Below are 22,358 nucleotides of genomic sequence, written 5' to 3' on the forward strand. Positions count from 1 at the left end.
TTTAATAATGTCTTTTTTTCTTTTCATGTAACTGTGTGCCATTCTCGCATAATGGGCTCAGTTGACAGTGCTCGATATTTAACTTCGAGCGTACATACTCATAAGTTGACAGAGAATGGAATTACAGTGATAATGCAAACACCCGAAGCTTGGATGGATACGTCGTGCCTGTCTGGCGTTTTTGTGCCCTGTAAAGGAGTTGCTGTATGTATGGGGGAAAGTTGCAGTGAACACCCCCTCTCTGGCTCAGACATGAGCTTTTGATTTTTTGTCTCCTTTATTATAGCTTGAGAATAAAGCCTCACTCTTTTGGTTCACTCTAACATTTCTCTGCAGTGGTATTTTGTTCTGGAGCTGTTTTATCTCCCTTTAGGGAACATGAAGTAGTTTTTTTTGCTTGTAAGAGCTGCCGTGTAGGTGATGCAACTGCAGTGTCAGATCTTCAAAAACTTCAAGTTGGATATATATTTATTTATTTATTTGTTTGTTTATTTATTTATTTATTTATTTATTTATTTATTCATTTACAGAGACCTAACAGGGTCCTGAGTAGGAGTATTGCGTGAGGGCGGGCTAGAATATTCATCAACAAAGGCAGGGATCTCGCGGAAAAGGTACATCCTTAAACAGTAGTTAATGGCATGAACACTTGAAGCCGGAGATATTGCAGGTAAGGCCGTCTATGTTTACAGTAATGTAGAACAATAATATGACAAATGCACATAGGTATCCAATGAAAGGACATAGCAACTTGGCAATAAAATGTACCTAGAACACAAAGTTGCTCGGTTCGCTTCTGAGTACTACTGGATTACGGATGTTAACATTGGAATCTGGAAGTTCGTTCCAGAGTATTATTGCGCTAGGCAAGGCTGATGAATTGAAAGCATTAGTGCAGCTAGGAAGGCGTTGGTAGCTGAGGTTATTATGAAGACGACTTGATGTACGGGATGGCTTTGTTAAGGATAGGTCGAAAGGGCGTTGACTGCAGTGTATTTTAGGTAGAAGGGTGAGAAGGGCTATCTTCCTACGTGTCTGCAGTGTAGTTAGAGAGAGGGAAAGCTTAATGTTCGTGACGCTAGACTTTTGCGTATAGTCACCAGTGATGAAACGCGTCACACGGTTCTGTTTGCACTCGAGGGCACGGATAATATATGCCTGGTGAGGGGACCAAATGGATGCCGCAAACTCAAGTTAGGGTCGAACGAATGATTTCTATGCTATTAGACAAGTGGTGGCCGGGGAGCTGCGCAAATTTCGTTTTAGGTATCCTAAAGTGCATGGGGCCTTAGCGGTGGTTTTTTCGACACGAGTGGACCAAGAGAGGTTAGGGGTGAAATGTATTCCAAGGTACTTGTAACAGAGTGCAGAACATAAGGGTCTTTTATTTAAGTTATATGTGAAGGTAGAGTTAAATTGCTTGCGACTAAAGGTCAGTAATTTGCACTTATCAGTGTTAAGAGACATTTGCCAAGATAGGCACCATTTCCTAATACTATCTAGATTCTCTTAAAGAGCAATGTGGTCACTTGGAGAACAAATTTTTTGATAAACTATACAATCATCAGCAAATAAACAGATGAAGGAGGGGATGTTAGCGGTCAAGTCATTTATATAAATAAGAAATACCTAAGAAGGGTCCTAAAACGCTACCCTGGGGGTACTCTGTATGTAATGTCACATAACGGGGAATTGTTGTTGTCAATAGTTGTGAACTGTTTGTGGAATGACAAAAAATTTCTTGTCCATGAGATAGGTAATGAATCTAGATGCAAGGATGATAGTTTGGCGATTAGTCGACAGTGAGGTACCCAATCGAATGCCTTAGAAAAATCAATAAATACGTAATCAGTTTGAAGATATTGTTCCATATTAAAAAATAAATCGTTAGTAAACTCTAGTAATTGTGTTTTACAGTAAAATTATTCCAAAAGCCATGTTGTTTCTATTCTAAATCTCTTCTAAATGCTGCGCAATTTCGGAAGCAAGTATATGCTCTAGGAGTTTTGACGCGATACATGTTAGTGAGATGGGACGATAGTTCTCTACTTTGCTTTTGTCCCCAGATTTAAATATCGGTACTACTGTTCCAATTTTCCAATCAAACGGAATTTCACTTGATGCGAGGGACTGTTTGAAGATATGGTACATGGTGATGCTTGAAAAGGGAAGAGTATGCTGGAGAATTTTTGTGTTGATGGCGTCAATTCCAGATGAGGTGGACACTTTTAAGATTTTTATTAGTGACGTACCCCCTTCGATGGTTATATCTATGGGACTCATAAATGGATAGTCAACATCTGAAACCGGTGGAATGCTGGAGTAGTCTTCTTTCGTGAACATCTCGGAAAAGAAGTCGTTGAAAACTCGAAGGCATACTTCTTGCGTTATCGGGGTGCCAGTGTCATTGCAAAGGGAAATGTGATAAGATGCATTAGCAGGTGAAATTGTTCGCCAGAGTTTTTTTAGGGCTGTGCGTCATTAAAGATTGTAGGTCATGTAGCAAATACTTTTGCTTTGCTTTACGAACAGCACTGCAGTATGCTTTTTCTGAGGATCTGTGGTTATTGGTTGCAGTGACTGTTTTTGAACCTTTGGTGATTTGAAACCGACGCTTTTTTCTATTTTGAAAAGTGCAGAGGTTTTTGTTGAACCATGGCTTTGAAAAACTAACGCGGAAAGATATACATGGGATATGAGTGTCAATTAGTTCCAATAACTTTGTCTTATATAAAGACCAGTTATCATTTACTGAGCGATTGATAAAATTATCAAGAAAAGAAGTGCTGAATTCATCCAGGCCACGGTTTATGGAATCGTAGTCAGCTCTTTGTAATCAAAAACTTGTTTGGGGGTGGTGACACATGCAGTGAAAGACGTAGTAATCGCGAACTCCAGGACTTTGTGGTCACTTAATCTGTCAGAGCAATAAATCTGGTTCACTGTATCAGGCACTGAAGCAAATACCAGGTCTAATGTATTTGAGCATTTGTTGGTTCGTTCACTAATTGCTCTAGGGAGAAATCTAGTGTAAGTTCCATGAATTTACTTGTTTTGCTAGTTCTGGAAATTAGGTTAGGCCAGTCAATATCCGGGAAGTTAGTCACCGACCACGAGAATATTGGCCTTTGGAAATTTACCTGTAATTTCAATAAGGTTATTGTGGAAATCGAAAATAAAAGTCTCAGGACTATCAGGGGGTCTGTAACCAATACGCAAAATATATTGGGAAGATTTCGGCGTAATACAAATCCACAGTAACTCTAGGGGAGTTGTTACATCTACAAGAAAAGAAGTGATATGCTTTTTCACAGCAAACAGGACACTTCTGCCCATTCTGGTAGTCCTATCTTTCGGGTAAATAGCAAAATTGCAGCTGTCTGGCAGTACTTCATTGTTAGTAATATCAGGATACAGCCAGGTTTCAGTTGAGGCTAAAACGTCGCAGTTTGTGTTGTCGAAGTATCAGCACAGTTCTGTATGTTTTTGAAGAATACTGCACATATTAGAATAAGTTACGGAAAGTTGGTGCTGCTTGGTTCTATTGCACAGAGGTTCCGAAGGCTTTTTTAACCCGCATGATGCCCTCAGCTGTCGTGGCTATTTAGCAGTTTGCGTTGCGCTGTCACCTGTGGCATCATACACATAAACGTTATCTCCGATTGGTAGTTTGTTGCTGCGAAGTTTGTATGAAGCGGCTTGCCCTTTAGCGCATTCCATGAGCTTTTTCTTTGATAGCCGTGTCGCAAAACAAGAATCTTCGCGCACTGCAAAGCCTCTTCCCTTGTGTTTATGTCCGTTTGCCAAGACAGCCTGCTTATTTTTATGAAAAGCGAATTTAGCAATTATGGGTCTATGGTTCGCAGAGTTGTAACGACCAAGCTGATGAGTGCGTTCAATTTGGGATGCCTGAAGTGCTTTTTTGAGATGTTGCGAACAGAAATCTATTATTTTGGCTCCAGATGAAGGCTATGTTTCGGAAGATGCGTCACCTATGCCAAAAAAAGAGTAAATTATCAGGTCGAAGCCTCCTCTCGGCGTCGTCCCAATGTGTAACTATGGCTTTCAGCTGGTCGGATATGCTTTTCGGGAGGGATTCAAGAGAGGCAGGCGCTGAGGGTGAGCCACTGCTATGCAATGCAGTAGTTTCCATTGATTGGATTCTTTGAGATAGTTGTTTTATTTTTGTACCAACTGATGCCTGCCCACTGTGTAACAGACATTTGCCACTGTTTAACTGCGAGAAGTTCATTTCGAATATCGTCTTGGACAGACTCAATTCTTTGAACTGTTGCCAAAACCTTAGCTAACACATCATTGTTATCAATGTGGGAAGGGTCCTTATGGGTACTGGTATTCGCGACAGAGATGTTATTCGGACCGGGATTTGATTCCACGTCGCCAGATAAAAGCAACAACAAGCTACTTATACATAGGGTGATTCGTTTTTTACATTGTTCAAGCACACAAAGAGAGTGTCTGGGGCACGACACCACTAAAAGACAGCGATTTGACGATTTAATGCAGAAGCTGTTATTTAAATAACTAATCTGCAACAATACGAAGGGTGAGCGATTCATTTTTGTTGTGATGTCGTGCCCCAAGACTGACGTGGTGGCCGGCTGTTTATATTCGGCAGCAAGCATGCTGTTATCTGGGTGGATGGAGCTATGTGGCCGTGGTTGCCAGCTACCTTCCGCAGTGGGCGAAAATAGAGGCGGCATCCGGCAGTCGGGTGAAGTGGTTCGATTGTAGTGCCAGTCCGTCAGGAAAATCGTGACTGCCGGAGCATCATGCAGGCGGAAGATAAGGGCCATCTGCAATAATACGAAGGGTGAGCTATCCATTCTTGCAGTGATGTCATGTATAATGGCAGAAGTACCCTGGACCTCGGTCATGGCTACATTTTTTTGCAACTGGAATGACTATTCCACAGTTCAGACATGCTGGTCTTACTTGTTGCTCTTCAAATGAAATAAAAGGCGCAAATGCAAGAAAAGACAAGTCTCGGTGTATTGCCCAAATCATGTTAACTACCCTCGTAGTAGCTAGCAACCCTACTATCAGGGTTCGTAACGATCCTTGAAACCCTTGAAAACCCTTGAATTTTGAAATGACATTTTCAAGGCTTTGAAAACCCTTAATTTTGTATGAGGTCTTTAAAAGTCCTTGAATTTCGTCACTCGAGGTTTTTAAGATATAGTTTAGTAGATTTTTTTGCTTGCCTGGCAGCTATGTGCTCTCAAGCTAACAAACCATTCTATTCAATCCATTTCTGTAGCCATAGTGCAGTGTTGTAGTACAGTGTACTCTTTCAGTGCACTCTAGTTGTTACGGCAGAAACTGAGCTAAACCTGGCTTTTTTTGTGGAGACTGTGCAAGTGTGCGCGGATATTCGCAGTCGTATTGCTTATGGTGGAACTATGCCGGGCAAGTGCAAATTCCACCCATCTTGGTTATGAATTGCTGCTTATAGGGAGTGTATTGCACTGGATACGTTCAACTCGCATCAGGCAAAGTCTCTCTATGCAGAAAGAGCTTCAACGTGTCATCAATAGAGGAGTCTGCCCTTAAATGTTACAAGAAGAGTATGAAACACATTGAGAACACAAAAGCGGCTACAGTCCATGGTAACTTCAGTGCGTTCATGGTGCCAACCACACAAATAAAATGTAGTACAAATTTTTATGCTGTAAAAAGTGGTGTTGTCATTTTCTGCAATTTCAAGTGTTATTTTAGGTTCTTGAAAAGTATTTGTTAGGTCATTAAAATTCCTTGAAGACCCTTGAATTTCGATTCACTGAAGTGCTATGAATCCTGTCTATTTAACACAAGAAACCGATAACAAAATAAAGGGAGTAGATCACCTATTCAATTTCAAAGAATAGTTAACGGCGTGTACTTTTTCTATTCCCACACTGCTCCACTGGTATCAGCAAGCACAAGGATGCGTACCACTGGACTTTGGGAGATGATTTAGACTCCAACCAAAAGTTTTGAAGAAACCCGACGTATCGAAACAGACTTGGTTCCATCCTCAGGGGTGACTTCGGAGGCTACGTATCAGCGGCATCTTCAAAGCACTCGCGGGGTAGACGATGACCCCCCTCTCTCTCCCTCTTTCGTTTTGCAGTGGAGCGCAGGCCGTGTGTATACACTGTGGCAATGGTTCCGAGAGAGAGGTTGATGTTATGGGCTGCCCTCTGTATGTGCCACGACTCGAGTAACAACCTTCTCCTCCAGTTCGGCTCGCTTTCAAGGATGGCTGTCGTTTCGAAATTTATGTGGTGATCCAATGTCTCCGCATGTTTGGCGACTGTGCTGCGCTCTTTGTGGACCCTCCGCACATCGTTGGCGTGTTGCTTCAGTCGTTCTAGTAGGTTTTCCGTCTTGCCAATATACGACGAGGGGCGCTTGGCGCACGGAATTTTGTAAACGACACCAGGGGTCCTGTCAATTGTTGGCCAGTCTTTCGGGCGGGGGAGGAGACGGCCCAGCGTACACGAAGGCATGTACGCGATGCGATTCCCTCCCTCTTGAAGGTCCGCGCCAACATCTCGCTAGTTCTCTGAACTTATGGAACCGGTACGCGTTTCGGGGGGCTGCCAATTAAGGGTGATTGGGGTTTTCGTGTTCTAGAAATGCGTGTTCTAGTAATGTGTTTTAGAAGTGCGTCTAGCGCAGCTGGACAACTTGCAGGTCACATCCCAGTCCGGTTGTAACAATTCGACCAGAAGTGCCTCTAACATATGTGATCGCCGTCTTTAGGCTTCCAGTCATCCCGTCATCTTAAACCACAAATGTTCATCGGCACACCGTGGCGTGCTTTGAACACTTGGGTCTTTAATAAACCTGTTAGCATAAAAAAAAAAAAAAGAATTACCGTGAGATGTGTGAAGAGAGGGTTCGAGCTGTCAACAAGTATTCTGGCGTACGGAGAAGTTTTCATCAAGCTTGAAATATGCTACTCACAACTGAAATGTTGTCCCAGAGCACCCTCTCACTTGGTTTATGTAGCCTTAAGAAAGTCACAATGTGTTCATTACAACGTCCGGATTACTGCAACACCGGAAAACATCTGAAACATTTGTGTCGCCGCAGTGGCTAGAGCTGCGAAAGGTGTGCTTTATGCCTATGGCAAGATGGCGGCGCACGACTTTACCTCAGGGGGGCCTCCTCCACTCCAGTAAATATTACTCCTCCTCTTTGGTTATGGCGCCACTCACTCGTGTGGTTGCTCATGCTGTTGTTTTTTTGATGTGAATCATAGTTAAAGTGGACTACAATAATTTTTTGTTTTTGAGTCAGTATAAGCCAAACTTTACTGTCTTGAGTTTTTTATGCTGATTTCAAATCTGTAAATGGTTTTTAGATAGCGGCACTACATAAAAAATATTGATGTTAAAAACAAATAATTAATGCATACTCATTATGGGTCTTTTCGGCAGTTTCCACGCACTGAAAATATCTGCTGGGTACCCACGCGGCTTGTGTACCCAGGACGTTGGGGTGGCGATACTGCATACGCATGCACAAATCCTGCCCCTAGTGTGTTTTTGCACGGCCTCAGTGATGGAAGACACTGCAAGCTTTCTGCACCTCACGTGGATTATGGTTTCCACTCACTTATGACAAAATGACTGTTTTATGTAATGATGTCATGATTAAGCACCAGATTATGATGTCCCAGTTACATTATAACGATGATATCTTGGCGTCTTGTATCTTTGCTGTCAATGACGTTACAATCACATGATGAGGTCATAGCATGATCATTCTTTGCCTCACTCAGATTGACGGCAATGGTTACTTTTTGTGTTTGATGTGGCATCTAAGACTTTTGCCTTACTAACTGGAAACAGTGGTCATGTGAAAATTTAAATGGCCCTCCATGCAGCTAGCTTTAATCTCTTCCCGTCTTTTATGCTGTTTCATTCTTTGTATACCAAAGAATGGGAGGCGACAAGGAAAGAAAGAAAGTATGCATAAAAAAAACAACAATGGTAGCACAGGGTAGTATGACATATCTTTTGCCACTGCCCTATGCTGGTGATATGTGAATGAAGACAGTCTAATTTTATTCAATTAAAAACACAAGGGGAGAACTTTGGCCTTATTGTGAAGACATTTATATAGCGCTTGTACTGTCTTCTTCCTTCTAGCCTTTTTGTGTCACTTGGCACTAAATATTGCTTAGTTAACCCATGAAAATTATTGCATCTCTTTAACACAGAAACCTTCGGAAGTGTTGCACGGATAGTCTACTTTTTTTGACTATCAACAACGGACAAATTGCGAAAATTATCCTAGTTTTTCTAAAAAAGTTGCATTACCGCTGTACGAAAAGGGGGGAGGGGGTACTGCGATGGACCTCCACCCCTATGTATGTATAGTTGTAGTTGCTGGGTGTAAACCTTTCAAACAATTTCAGCTTGCTCATATTGCAAAATTTGCTATGCTAGATTTCAACTGTCCTATATTCAAAACGCACTGTGTTTACAATTACTACTGCACTATACTTAAAAATTACATTATTTTGTTTTATTCTAGCTGTTGTAGATACAGTCACAGAAAAGTAATAATATGAGCTAGTTGTTCTTGGACGGCAGTCATACGTGACTGACTGTATAATAATTACAGCAGGATGTCTATCAACCTGGAAAACCTGGAAAAGTCTGGAAATTTAGACCCTTCTGGAAAAGTCAGGAAATTTTGAAAAACCTGGCCAGGTCATGGAAACTGATGGCAGTCTGTGTGTCCACCACAAATATAAGCATTACCATTGATCGAAGCTTAAAAAGTCACTCTTTTTACTGACTATGGTGAACAGCTATAGTAGGTGGGGAAATAAGGCAGTGCATAAGTGTTGCTTTTTAGTGCAATAATGAAGGGATACACTTAGCAAAAGAACACAGTTTACTGACATTTCGGCACCTCATGTGAGAGCCTTGTTCACAATAAAAGCCATAAGAAAGGCACAGCATACTTAAAGGGACGGTTAAGAGCAAAAGTATTTTCCCATATTTGTGAAGTACAATTTTACAATCCCTAAAACACTATTCTTACCGTGACATGACCTTTGGTAAGCGAGAAAGCATGTGAAAAGAAAATGCATGTGGAGACGCCATTTTTAGATTTTTGTACCAAACGTCATGACTTCAGTGGCGGAACCGGCAAGGCTTCCGTAATCTCCTTGTACACGGATGCCACCAGAAGACACCATTTTTACGTTTCGTTGCTGTTTTGGCTGTGTTGTCGGATTATCACGGGCTCCTTCAAAACTGTCATGTGCGGGTAATTTTAATTCGTAAGTTTGCTTCCTCGTTCTTCGAAGATCAAACAGCCAACTTGCTCATTGCATGCCTAAGATGTTTAATTTTGGCCAGATGTACTTTTTCATTATTACCACACGTGCTCAGCACATTCTGAGTGAGTGCAGTGAATATGTTCACTTATTCTATATGAGTGCCTGACTTTTAATTTTTTTTTTTGCTTGAGGGTTTGTTTTTGTGCACAGAGTTTTGGAGACATCAAGGTCATGGAATTTCTTTTCAATCCTCAGAGAAAACTGGAAAAGTCAGGGAATTTGAAAAAAAAAATCAAAATGGTAGACACCCTGTTACAGTCAGTCATGCAGCATGTTTACATAGAACAGACTGTGATTAAATTTTTCTTTTTTATTTATAGTGCTATTTGTTCTAGTTTACATTCAAAATATTTCGTGCACTGTGCCTATGTTTCAGACCATCACAATGGGCAGACTTTATCAACAATAGCAAATGCTATACAGGGGCTGTTACTTTGCCGAGAAAGCACGGTGTCCCAGTATATCTCAGCTGGACTTCTTGACATCGGTAACTGCGCATGTCAAATAGCTTGTTAAATGTAAAAATGTACTCCCCCTCTCCTATGAGCGTAAATTTTGTCGAGCACACATTAAATAACGGGAAGAAAGGGCTTATTCCTAAAACCTGGTTTAGGAATAAGCCCTACGCATGAACCAGCACCCTAACAATTCTACACTTATAGCATGACAGCAGATGCTACTCCACACATTCAAGGCTTAAGTTATACTAAAAGCGCAAACATAATCAGACCTTTTTATTTTAATATAGGGTACATAAAACATTTAGGAATAAATATGATGCATGGAAATTTTAGACAGCTGGTGCCTTCAGTATTGTAACTACAAAGCGTCAGAGAAAGCCATGGAGTCACTTACATATACCGAATGAATTCCTGGGAGGTGTTAGGTGTCTTGAGCTGAACGAACTTAGTCAACTTGGGGATGTTCGCAGAAAATCGGGGGCCTAATTTTTAATGATTAGGAGTCTCCAAGTGAAGATGCATGCATGCTGACACAAATAGATCTTGTTTGACATGTAGTGGAACAGCTCAGGTTTAGAGACAAATATTTGCGTGCAATATTGTGTGGTAAGCAACTGCTCAAAACGGTTGTTATGGTGCTCTGAAGTGAGATCTTAGTTGCTCGAAAAGCTGCTCCAAAATGGCTTTGGTCCATCACAACATTTTGTTTGTATATGAACTTGTAGTAATGTCATAGGGGCCCTACAGCTTTAAGTTTATGAGCTTTTTTGGACTTTTGAAAGACCCTGTTAATGACCGGGATTTTCTGTGACAGGGCGGCACTGGCTATTCAAGCACCAACCTCGCTCTTGATGCCAAGGTCAAGAAACCAGTGATGACTGTGTGAATCCAGAGCATGGGCTCTGTTGGCTTCATTCATGGGTAAAAAATAAATAGCTTTTGATGGCTGTCTTCTCCTGTTTCTGTGGTTACTCTCACTGTACAGTGGTGGCATATCTCAGCTTTTCCTCCGTGTTGGGAACAAATGGTTCTCCGTTAAATGTGCCTGAACTAGTCACGTGAGTCTACTGCCAATGCCTCAATCTGTACTCTCCCCTGCTACAGACAGTCATGTCTCTGCGATTGAGTGGCGATGTCCGAGAAAACGCCACCAATCCTGATCAAATAAATTAGACACCAAAAGCTGTCGACGCAATTAAGACATTAAGCTTTTGACACAGGTCTGAAAGGTGTCCGGCTAATGCTTTTTATTGCACATATAATCTGTTCTTACGTCACAGAATCAATGCTGATAAAAAATTGAAAATTGCAAAATGTTTCCTCGTAGTGGAGAGAGTTTACAGAGACGCGCAACAAAATGGATGGCCTTGAAAGCAGAAGCCGCAAAAATATTTTTACGTAAGATGGCACAAGGCGGGAGTAATTACACGTGCATTGTCAGGTAATGGTGACGCTGAAAATGGGGGCAGTTGGTGTGTTCAGTACATAAACTTTAATCAGGCGAACTCGGTAAGTAATATATGATAGCAGAAAGCTCATGTTGTACACCAGTTATCGAAGCTTCCGGCGTTAAACGACTATTTGTGCAATTCGCGTATTTAAACGACTATTTGCATAATTCGCGTAATCTTTACAGTATGATCTGAAACAATTGCGAAGCTTCTGAAACATCGGGGTGCAGACTGTTGCTAGCAGTTTTTAAGGGTGAAACCCGAATACATCTAAGTAAAGCAATGAGTAGAGGCCGGATTTATAGGCAATAAAGAACAGGGTCTTAGGCACCAAAAATATGCATGCAATACACTGTTTTAGGCCCCCAAAATTGTAAATATGAATAATAAACTGACAAAATTTTAATTTTTGAAGAAATACAGTCAAACACGGATATATTAAACTCGAAGGGAATCGTGAATTAGTTTGATATATGAAAAATTTGATATAAAAAATAGAGGCCTTAGAGCTTGCCTGTAGCGAATCATCACCTACAATAGGGGCATTCAAGAATGACAACTGATTCTGCAGACACCCCGCAAAAGAATTTTGTAGGCATTCATTCAGCACATCTACCATCTTTACACATATTCATCATCATGAGTGGTCGTCATCTTCATCTGCTGTGGGGACTTGGCTTGTCTGAGTTCTGTGCCTTGGGCGTGGTCGCTTCATCGTGTCTTCTGGGCCTAATAAAGGTTGCCTTCATCGTTGCATCACAAGTGGTGGAGTGTGCTCTACGATCTTCCGTCCTCTCCCAGCCAGATCTGCCTCCTGGAGCTTTGCTCAGGTCGTCGTTTGTGCCAGGTGTCCGGTAGCATGCCTCAGGACGAGCCAACCGGCGCTTCTGCGTCTATCTCCACGGCCCCGGCTACCGCGGCCTATCCATCGTGGATTATCACCGCGCACCAGCGTGAGCCGCCCACGTTCGCCAGACTTCGAGGTGAAGATGTACCAGTTCAATCGAGCGAGTTCCACTAACAACTGGGATGATCCTACCAAGCTTCGCCGTGTTTCTTTCTATCTGACAGGCGTAGCGAAAACATGGTTTTTCAATCATGAAACGGACATCACAGACTGGACACGTTTCAAGCAACAGCTTCGGCAAATTTTCGGCACCCCGGGGGTTCGTTCAGCTCTCGCGAAGAAGACACTGGATGCTCGCAAGCAACAATGCGGTGAGTCTTACACATCCTACATAAAGGATGTGCTTGCTCTCTGTCACCGTTTCAACACGTCCATGCCTGAATCTGAGAGAGAGTTTGTCATGTATTGAAAGGGATCGGCACGGTCGCGTTCAATGCCTTGGTCATTCGAAACCCGACTACAGTCGCTGAAGTTGTTGTCACAGGCCAACGCCTAGAGGAACTTGAATCCCAACGGTTACCGCCGGACAGCGCTGAAAACACCACCACGACTGCTGCCTCATTGCGTGCCATCATCCAGGCGATTATACGGAAGGAGCTGCAATCTTTTGGCCTCTCAATGACACCGAGTCCACCTCCCCCCTCCAACACTGTTTTGCGCGACGTTATAAAAGAGGAGTAGGCGTCCATGACTGGGCCAGCGTATGTAGACTCTCCAGTACCTCGACTCCAGCCGACGTACGCACAAGTCCTCGCTGGATCACCACCCGTCGTACAACCGATGCCCGCACACTCGACGCCTGTCCCGCTGGCTTCGTTGACTCCGAGTGCGCCTAGCCAACCCTTTCACCCACCGTGGCGGCCGCCTCGTCCAATCTGTTATTACTGCGGCTATCGGGGCCACATTGCACGCGTCTGTCGGAAGCGTCAGCAGGACGAACGTCGTGGATTTGACACCTACGGACGGGATGATGGGACAAGCTGGTATGCTTTCCAACGTCGTCCTTATGATCCGCCGCTACGTCGCTCACTGTCTCCAACTGCGACATCTGAGCCAACCACTTCTTACCGCTCTTCTAGACGCCGCTCACCCTCACCCCTCCGCCGCTCCACGTCTCCATTGCGACCTGTCTCGCAATTCACCAACCAACGCCCGGAAAACTAACCTCTGCAGCTTTTGGAGGAAAAGCTGCATCGAATGAAAAGACAGAAATTCTTCCAGTGCGTCCATATAATACGATATCTGTTTTAATAGAAGGTGTGTACGTGGACGCTTTAATAGACACTGGTGCTTGTTTATCTGTGATTGATCGTTTTTTGTGCTCACGTCTGCAAAAATTCACCACCCCTTATGATGGACCTACACTGCACGCTGCTTAAGGGGACACCATTAGACCTGCCGCTATGTGCACCGCTCATGTTTTCATAGCTGGTCTTCTCTATTTTGTGCAATTTGCTGTGCTGAGTTCCTGTGCCCACCAACTTATATTAGACTGGGATTTTCTGTCTCCGGCGAACGCTTCCATCTGCTGGCGAGAAAATGTTGTTCATATGATGGAAACTGACTATGCCCTGTATGCAGATGACAAGCCCGTTCGCTTGCTCGCTGCTGAAGATACCGAGCTACCACCTGGTCATCAGCGGATAGTTGCCATTATTTCTAATGTGATTGACTCTGGTGACGTGTTTGTCCAACCATCTGCACGCTGTCTCGCAAGAGTTATAGCCCTTGCTTCAGGTCTAGCGCGGTTCCACAATGGCTCCGAACTTCTCTACGCTACAAACCAGACTTCTGAGAAAATTCTTATTCCTAAAGGCACCACAATGGCTTGTGTTTCTGAATCTCAACCTGTCTCTGTTGTCCCGCTTATGCCAGCGTGTTCTGACCTTCCTTCTATTGAACGTTCATCAAGCGTTCCTGTTCTTGCTGCGACTATTAGTTCAGAACTGACCTCTTCACAGACAGATGAGTTGCTTGCCTTGCTACAAAATTATAGGAGATTGTTTGATGCCCATTCCTCATCTCTGGGACAGGCGTCCATTATTAGGCATCGTATCCAGACCGATGGCACTTCTATCGTACGCCGTCGACCATATCGCGTCTCTTCGTCCGAGCGTGAGATCATTGAACAAAATGTGGCCGATATGCTGCAACAGAACATTATACGTCCCTCCGTGAGTCCTTGGTCATCCCCTGTTGTTTTAATAAGGAAAAAAGATGGCTCCATGCGATTTTGCGTGGACTACAGAGCACTTAATAAGATTACCCACAAGGATGTTTACTCCATGCAGCGCATAGACGATGCTTTGGATTCACTGCAAGGTGCTGAGTACTTCTCAACCCTAGACCTGCATTCAGGTTACTGGCAAATACTCATGCACGAGGATGACAAAGAAAAGACAGCGTTTTCAACACCAGATGGGCTGTACTAATTCAACGTCATGCCATTCGGCCTTTGCAATGCTCCAGCAACATTCGAGCGGATGATCGACACTGTTTTACGAGGCTTGAAGTGGAAGACTTGCTTGTGCTATTTAGACGATATTGTCATTTTCTCGTCAACCTTCCTTCAGCACTTGCAACGACTGGACGAAGTTCTTACGTCCCTTGCAAACACAGGCCTTCAGCTAAACACCAGAAAGTGCCATTTTGCGAGCAAGACGATTAAAGTGTTAGGCCACATCGTAAGCAAGGATGGTATTCGTCCCGATCCTGACAAGATTTCCGCTGTCCAGCACTTCCCGCGTCCTGAAAAAGCCAAAGATTTGCGCAGTTTTCTCGGCCTCGCTTCTTATTTTCGCTGATTCATTCGAGACTTCGCCTCAATAGCTTCACCATTGCACAATTTTCTCGGATCAGGCGTCACCTTTGTGTGGTCTCCTGAATGTGAAGCGGCGTTTGCCCAACTGAAGTGTGCACTCACATCCAAACCAGTCCTCTGCCATTTCGACGAAACCGCGCCTACGCTCTTGCATACAGACGCTAGTGGTCGAGGCATTGGTGGAATTCTCCTACAGCGAGACAAATCTTCACGTGAGAAAGTCGTCGCATATGCGAGCCGTGCACTGACCCCTGCTGAAAAGAATTATACCATCACTGAACAGGAGTGCCTAGCGGTCGTATGGTCGATACAAAAGTTTCGACCTTATCTTTACGGCCGCCAATTTACTGTGGTTACGGACCATCACGCCTTGTGCTGGCTCTCGACAATCAAGAACTTGTCCGGCTGCCTTGGTCGCTGGATTCTTCGCTTACAGGAATACAACTTCACGGTCACAAACAAGTCGGGAAACAAGCATCAAGACGCCGATGCACTTTCGCGTTGCCCGCTCTCTTCGGAGCCACTTAACAAACCCGCCACTGCCGCACTCTAGATGCTTTCGGCCGTCTCTTCCCTACATCTTTCGTCATTAGCTACTGTGGACCCAACTGCTCCAAGCGAGTGTGGTTTGTTCTTATCTCACCAGTGCTGACTCTTACTGTCGCCGCATCATGGACCATCTTGACGGGACTTGCCGGCCCCCTAACGCCCGTCTTCGCCGACAGCTGACGCAATTCAAGCTCAACAACCACGTCCTGTACCGTCATATCTGCCACCCTGATGGTCAATGCTGGGTGCCCGTTCTACCTCGCTCTCTTCGGGCTTAAGTCCTCAAGGCATATCACGACGACATGTCTGCTGGACACATGGGCTTCCAGAAGACGTATGACCGCATAAGATGTCACTACTACTGGCCGGGCTTGTCCACCTGTGTCGCGAAGTACGTTGCCTCATGCGCCCTTTGTCAGCGTCGCAAGCTCCCTACATCAACTCGAAGTGGACAATTACAACCGCTCCTGTGTCCCCTGCAACCATTCGAGGTAGTTGGCATTGACCTGTATGGTCCGCTTCCTATGACTGTCACGGGAAATCGATGGATAGTTACAGCTGTCGACCACCTGACCCGCTGCGCCGAAACAGCTCCCGTGCCTTCTGCATCAGCTTGGGAAGTGGCCGACTTCATCCTTCGAGCAATAATCCTTCGACAAGGAGCTCCTCGCGTAATCCTGAGTGACCGTGGAAGAATATTTCTTCCAGAACTCGTCGAAGAAGTGCTCAAGGCATCCGGCACTACACACAAAATAAGCTCCAGTTATTATCCTCAGACAAACGGCCTGACTGAGTGTCACACCTGTCCCGTTTATTAGGGAGGCGATCGCCGGGCTAATTCCAAGAGCCGAAGTATCGGCCCCCCGAACCGCACCACGAAAGCGTGGACAATTTAGAAGTGGTCCTTATTGGTGCGCCAGCGGACGCCGGCTGTGGCCCAAAGAACAAGACAGAGCCGAGAGTTGATAAACAAACAAAATTATATTCTCATTAACCGTAGATCAAAACGCAATACACACGTATGCACACTCCACAATAGTTACATACAATACGTCACCAAACAAACAATGTACTACACAGTACAATCAACCACACTCAAAACAACTGACACAGACAACAATACGCACTACAATGCAGTCGCATGCATTGAACAACCAAGACACTTAAGGACTAAAGAGATAGAAAACCTATTCAGTCCAAAGTCCTTGGAACAAAAGTCTGAATGATACTCTTCCGAGAATCACTCACTCAAAGTCCAGCGTTGTTGTCGTTCCGTAGTTCTCGAAGTTTCTCTTCCAGGAAACCTCGCGTCCTCAAATGGCCACTCTCCAAGCTTCAAACTTCTTCGCCGGAAACCCGTCGGCTTCACACACGCAGCTGTTGCCACGCGTCCTCGCTCAATAGCAGTAAACCCACGCCCTTGCCTGTAGCTCGAGCCGTCCCTACGGACCAAAAACTTCGCCGACTACACGGCGGACTCTCTACGCACTCTGGCGCTCACTTCCGTCTCCTCCTGCTCTGTCACTACGGGCAGAACCTTCGCCGACTACACGGCGAAATCCCTACGCGCTCTGGCGTTAACTTCCGTCTTCTCCTGATTTCTCGTCTCGGCTGCTCGGTTAAATACCTTGCGCGCGACTTTCCAGATGTTTCTCGTCATTTCGTCGGCGCGATACGCAGCGAAGGCTGGGGAGAGGCACGAGACGGTTCGACTGCCCTCTCCCGAGGAGGATTCACTCGGTCTGACCCCGCCTCCTTCGTTCGAGAAAAATCGCGGTCTTGCTGGGCCGCCGATGTGGGGTGAGGAGGATCGTCTGCGAAGCCGTGCTTCTGCGGGGAGAGCGCGCGCCCGGGAGCCCTGGATGTTTGCTTTCTTTTTTTTTTTCTTTTTACCTCGCGGCGTTTCTGCCACCCGTTGTCGCAAGGATTTGGCGGCGCGCTCTTGTTTAGCGCTCGTTCTGTGACACTGCCCCCCACTTTAAGAATATTATCTCATAATATTCAAAACCACACAAACGAGCGCGAACAGTCACCACACATTCTCACAGACTGTAACACAATCCGTCGCTCATGACACTTCACATTCACAATATATCACTTAATACAATCGTACATTGTTGTTCAATTCCACAACACATGAAATTTAGCCACAGGTACATGTCTACAACACTTCATCACACATTTCAAGCAATACAAACGTACAAAGTTCTGTCTATACAACAATTATACAACACTATACATCACATCATCGCACAGAACACTGACTCGCTCGACATACACTTGAGACACAGGATAACGAGAACATTAACACAACATATGTCACTCAGCACTGCCCAACACATTCTGATTCCACCTCAGCACCTATCCTGTGTACTTTGAGTGGCGCTTGCGCCCTTTCTTGCGGTGCTCGCTCGATTTCTTCTTGTTTTTCCACGTTCCCTTTCGGCGAGCCCTTTTCAACGACGATATCTGAGGCGGCGTCTCAGCCATCGTTGTCTCTTCCGACACCGTTAACGGGTCATTACATTCGACAGGTCCTGTCTGTTCATTTACCCGCTTGATCATGCCTCTACATTTTGCCCTGCTGGCCAACTCCGTCTCCTTTACACTGTCAGTCGGTCGAGGTCGTGCCGACGTACATCCAGTTGCTCCGCCTGTGAACTTATTCGACACGATCGTCTTCTCCTTCGCTGTCTCTTGCGCCGCGGCTTCGCCTCGGGCTCTAGTGAGATCCGTCACGGGATGCTCCTCCACTGTATCTCGCGGCCGCTGTGTTGGCGAGGGCTCTAACTTCGGGTCTTCTCCCAAACATGCTGGATCACTTGGCCCTCGCGCCCTGTCGATGTATCCGATGACAAGGTCATACAGGGGGGTCGTCATGCATAGCGCAGTAACTTTCCCGCTGAAGTACGGGGTTTCAACCTCAATTTCTGCTTCGGGAAGCATCCGGACCGTACGGTCAATTAGGCAAACCGGTTTCGTTCTGCCTGTCAACTCTCTTTCCCGTACCAAATTTCTCCTCACGATAACCGTGGAGCTACCGGTGTCTCTTAGAACCGTAATCTTCTTGCCTGCAATCTTTCCAGGAAGCGTTGGCATTCCCTTCGTAACACCGGTTGGCTGTTTTGACATTACAGCCCCCACAATAGGAATTTTCTCCCCATTTTTCAATTCTACGAATCCGTCGGTGACGGCATTATTATCTGATTTCGGTGCCACTTGCACACAGGATACCTGGTGAGTTTGACTCACTCCGTTCCGACAAGCGTCTGCTTTGTGCCCAGTCTGACCACACTTAAAACATTTTACTGCCGTAGGGCTCGTAGAGATCGTTCGACAGTTTTTCGCGCGATGACCCACTCGGTTGCACAGAAAACATCGCGGAATTTTCTCCGGTGCATGCTTCTTTTCCTCAGGAGCCGATTTCTTCGAATCCTCGGGACCCTCCTTCTTGACTTTGGCCAAATTAGTGCCACCTTGCGCTTCCAAGAATTGATCAGCCAATTCAAGCATTCCTTCAAATGACTCCGCCTTCCTCTCTTTCAAATACAGCGACAGGCTTGGGTGGCAACTAGTAAGAAATTGTTCTTTAATTAGCAGCTCTTCAAGTTCATCGTACTCCTGTGCTGTCCCTGAAAGTTCAATCCATCTGTCGAAATAATGGCAAAGTCGGGCGGCATACTGCGTAGCCGTCTCACCATCAGCTGGCTTTCCTGTCCGAAATCTGTCCCGGAATCCTTCTACGGTAAATCTAAATCGCTTCAGCAAAGCAGCTTTCACCTTTGCGTAGTTGGCTGCATCGGTCGGCGTCAGCCTACCGTACACACTGAGCGCTTCACCACTCAAGCAGGTACTCAAAGCAGTTGCCCATTGCTGTTCCGGCCAATTCTGGCTCCTCGCGATCGTCTCAAATCTGTGGAGGTACGCGTCTAGGTCGTCCTTCCTTTCATCAAACGCTACGAGCAGCTTGCTTGGGTTCAAGCGGAAGCCGTGATCTTCCCGTTCGCTGCTTTCAACTCTAGCTTGGACGGGAGTTTCGCTTCGCTGTTGCAAACGGAGCCGCTCGAGTTCCATCTCGTGCTGCCGCTGCCGCTCCCTTTCCTCTCTTTCTTCTTTCAGCTGGCGCTCTTTTGCCTCTCTTTCTTCTCTCGCCCTTTCGGCTGCCAACTTTTCTCGCTCCAGCTCCAACTTCAATTGCTGCTCTTTTTCTTCTTTCGCCCTTTCAGCTGCAAGCTTTTCTCTCTCTAACTCCAACTTCAATTGTTGCTCTCTTTCTTCCTTCGCCTTTTCAGCTGCCAACCTCTCTCGTTCCAACTCAGCTGCTTTTTCTTCCTTGGCCCTCTCAGCTGCCAACCTGTCTCGTTCTAACTCAGCGGCTTTTTCTTCCTTGGCTCTCTCCGCTGCCAACCTCTCTCTCTCCACCGCCTCTTTCTCCTTCTGGCTTACCCACTTCCGTAGTTCGGCGCCAGAAAGACCCATCTTCTCACCAAGCGCAACTAACTTTTCGAGATCCATTGTGTCTCGCAACTCGCAAATAAAACCTTGCCGCGTGCAAAAAGTATCTGCCTAAATCAGTCTATGGGAACACTCCCCTGCACTCGTTAACGAGAACACTGAACAACACACAAAATCGTTCCGATAGCACTATCAACAACTCGAGGCTCTTTCTCACTACTTTGGACACACTGTGCACCAAAAGGTCCTGATTCGCGGACGCCAGATTAATTGTCACACCTGTCCCGTTTATTAGGGAGGCGATCGCCGGGCTAATTCCAAGAGCCGAAGTATCGGCCCCCCGAACCGCACCACGAAAGCGTGGACAATTTAGAAGTGGTCCTTATTGGTGCGCCAGCGGACGCCGGCTGTGGCCCAAAGAACAAGACAAAGCCGAGAGTTGATAAACAAACAAAATTATATTCTCATTAACGGTAGATCAAAACGCAATACACACGTATGCACACTCCACAATAGTTACATACAATACGTCACCAAACAAACAATGTACTACACAGTACAATCAACCACACTCAAAACAACTGACACAGACAACAATACGCACTACAATGCAGTCGCATGCATTGAACAACCAAGACACTTAAGGACTAAAGAGATAGAAAACCTATTCAGTCCAAAGTCCTTGGAACAAAAGTCTGAATGATACTCTTCCGAGAATCACTCACTCAAAGTCCAGCGTTGTTGTCGTTCCGTAGTTCTCGAAGTTTCTCTTCCAGGAAACCTCGCGTCCTCAAATGGCCACTCTCCAAGCTTCAAACTTCTTCGCCGGAAACCCGTCGGCTTCACACACGCAGCTGTTGCCACGCGTCCTCGCTCAATAGCAGTAAACCCACGCCCTTGCCTGTAGCTCGAGCCGTCCCTACGGACCAAAAACTTCGCCGACTACACGGCGGACTCTCTACGCACTCTGGCGCTCACTTCCGTCTCCTCCTGCTCTGTCACTACGGGCAGAACCTTCGCCAACTACACGGCGGAATCCCTACGCGCTCTGGCGTTAACTTCCGTCTTCTCCTGATTTCTCGTCTCGGCTGCTCGGTTAAATACCTTGCGCGCAACTTTCCAGATGTTTCTCGTCATTTCGTCGGCGCGATACGCAGCGAAGGCTGGGGAGAGGCACGAGACGGTTCGACTGCCCTCTCCCGAGGACGATTCACTCGGTCTGACCCCGCCTCCTTCGTTCGAGAAAAATCGCGGTCTTGCTGGGCCGCCGATGTGGGGTGAGGAGGATCGTCTGCGAAGCCGTGCTTCTGCGGGGAGAGCGCGCGCCCGGGAGCCCTGGATGTTTGCTTTCTTTTTTTTTTCTTTTTACCTCGCGGCGTTTCTGCCGCCCGTTGTCGCAAGGATTTGGCGGCGCGCTCTTGTTTAGCGCTCGTTCTGTGACACTGAGCGCTTTCATCGTACACTGTAAGATATGATAGCGATGTATATCGAACCCGACCACAGAAACTGGGACACCATTTTGCCATTTGTCACTTTTGTGTATAATACCTCTGTACAGCGCACAACCGGTTACTCGCCGTTCTACCTCGTCCACGGTCGCTTCCCTTCTTCTTTCCTCGATGTATCATTCTTCTCTGCGCCTGTCAAATCATGTTCATCTTCAAGTGAAGAATACGTGTCTCGTCTACTTCGTTGCCGCCAGCTGGCTCGCGTTAACACTGAAGCCAAGCAACAGGATCGCAAGCTTGAATATGATGCCTCTCATCGTGCCGTTTCTTTCAGCCCTGGCGACGAAGTCCTCCTTCTTACACCCATTCGCACTCCCGGACTATGCGAGAAGTTTCAATTACGTTTTATTGGCCCCTACACTGTCTTGGAGCAAACGTTTCCTGTGAATTATCGCGTGGCACCCGTTCTTTTTCTGACGGACCGCCGCTACAGGGCAGCAGAAATAGTCCACGTATCCCGCATGAAGCCTTTCATACGGCGTTCATCTTCGCTTTAAACTGTGGCCAAGAACTGCGGTCAGGATGACCGCTTTCACGTGGGTGGGAAGTTAGTGTAGGCATTCATTCAGCACATCTACTATCTTTACACATAGTCATCATCATGAGTGGTCGTCATCTTCATCTGCTGTGGGGACTTGGCTTGTCTGAGTTCTGTGCCTTGGGCGTGGTCGCTTCATCGTGTCTTCTGGGCCTAATAAAGATTGCCTTCACCGTTACATCACAATTTTTTTTTTCATGGAGTTGAAGACACTAGTCTCGATCTTATCAAGGCTGTCTAGGTGCGAGAGTTCGGTTCCCTCTATGTCGCCGATACATCTGCAAATGATGCCGAATGCTAC

General features: G+C 45.8%; 1 protein-coding gene across 4 annotated transcripts in view; it reads left to right on the top strand.

The window, feature by feature from the left end:
• Positions 1–10,779, top strand: part of LOC119169143 (nitric oxide synthase-interacting protein) — a 264,086-nt gene extending 253,307 nt beyond the window's left edge. For all 4 annotated transcript variants that reach the window (XR_012888699.1, XM_075882999.1, XM_037420244.2 and 1 more), the window contains one exon: positions 10,643–10,779. Coding sequence is in view for 3 of the 4 variants with exons in the window: in XM_075882999.1 (XP_075739114.1) it covers positions 10,643–10,714 (72 nt within the window). In the remaining variant the exon portion in view is untranslated. The remainder of the gene's footprint in view (positions 1–10,642) is intronic.
• Positions 10,780–22,358: the final 11,579 nt, after the last annotated feature.

This window comes from Rhipicephalus microplus, chromosome 2 (genome assembly GCF_043290135.1).
Source record: "Rhipicephalus microplus isolate Deutch F79 chromosome 2, USDA_Rmic, whole genome shotgun sequence".
Taxonomy (NCBI): domain Eukaryota; kingdom Metazoa; phylum Arthropoda; class Arachnida; order Ixodida; family Ixodidae; genus Rhipicephalus; species Rhipicephalus microplus.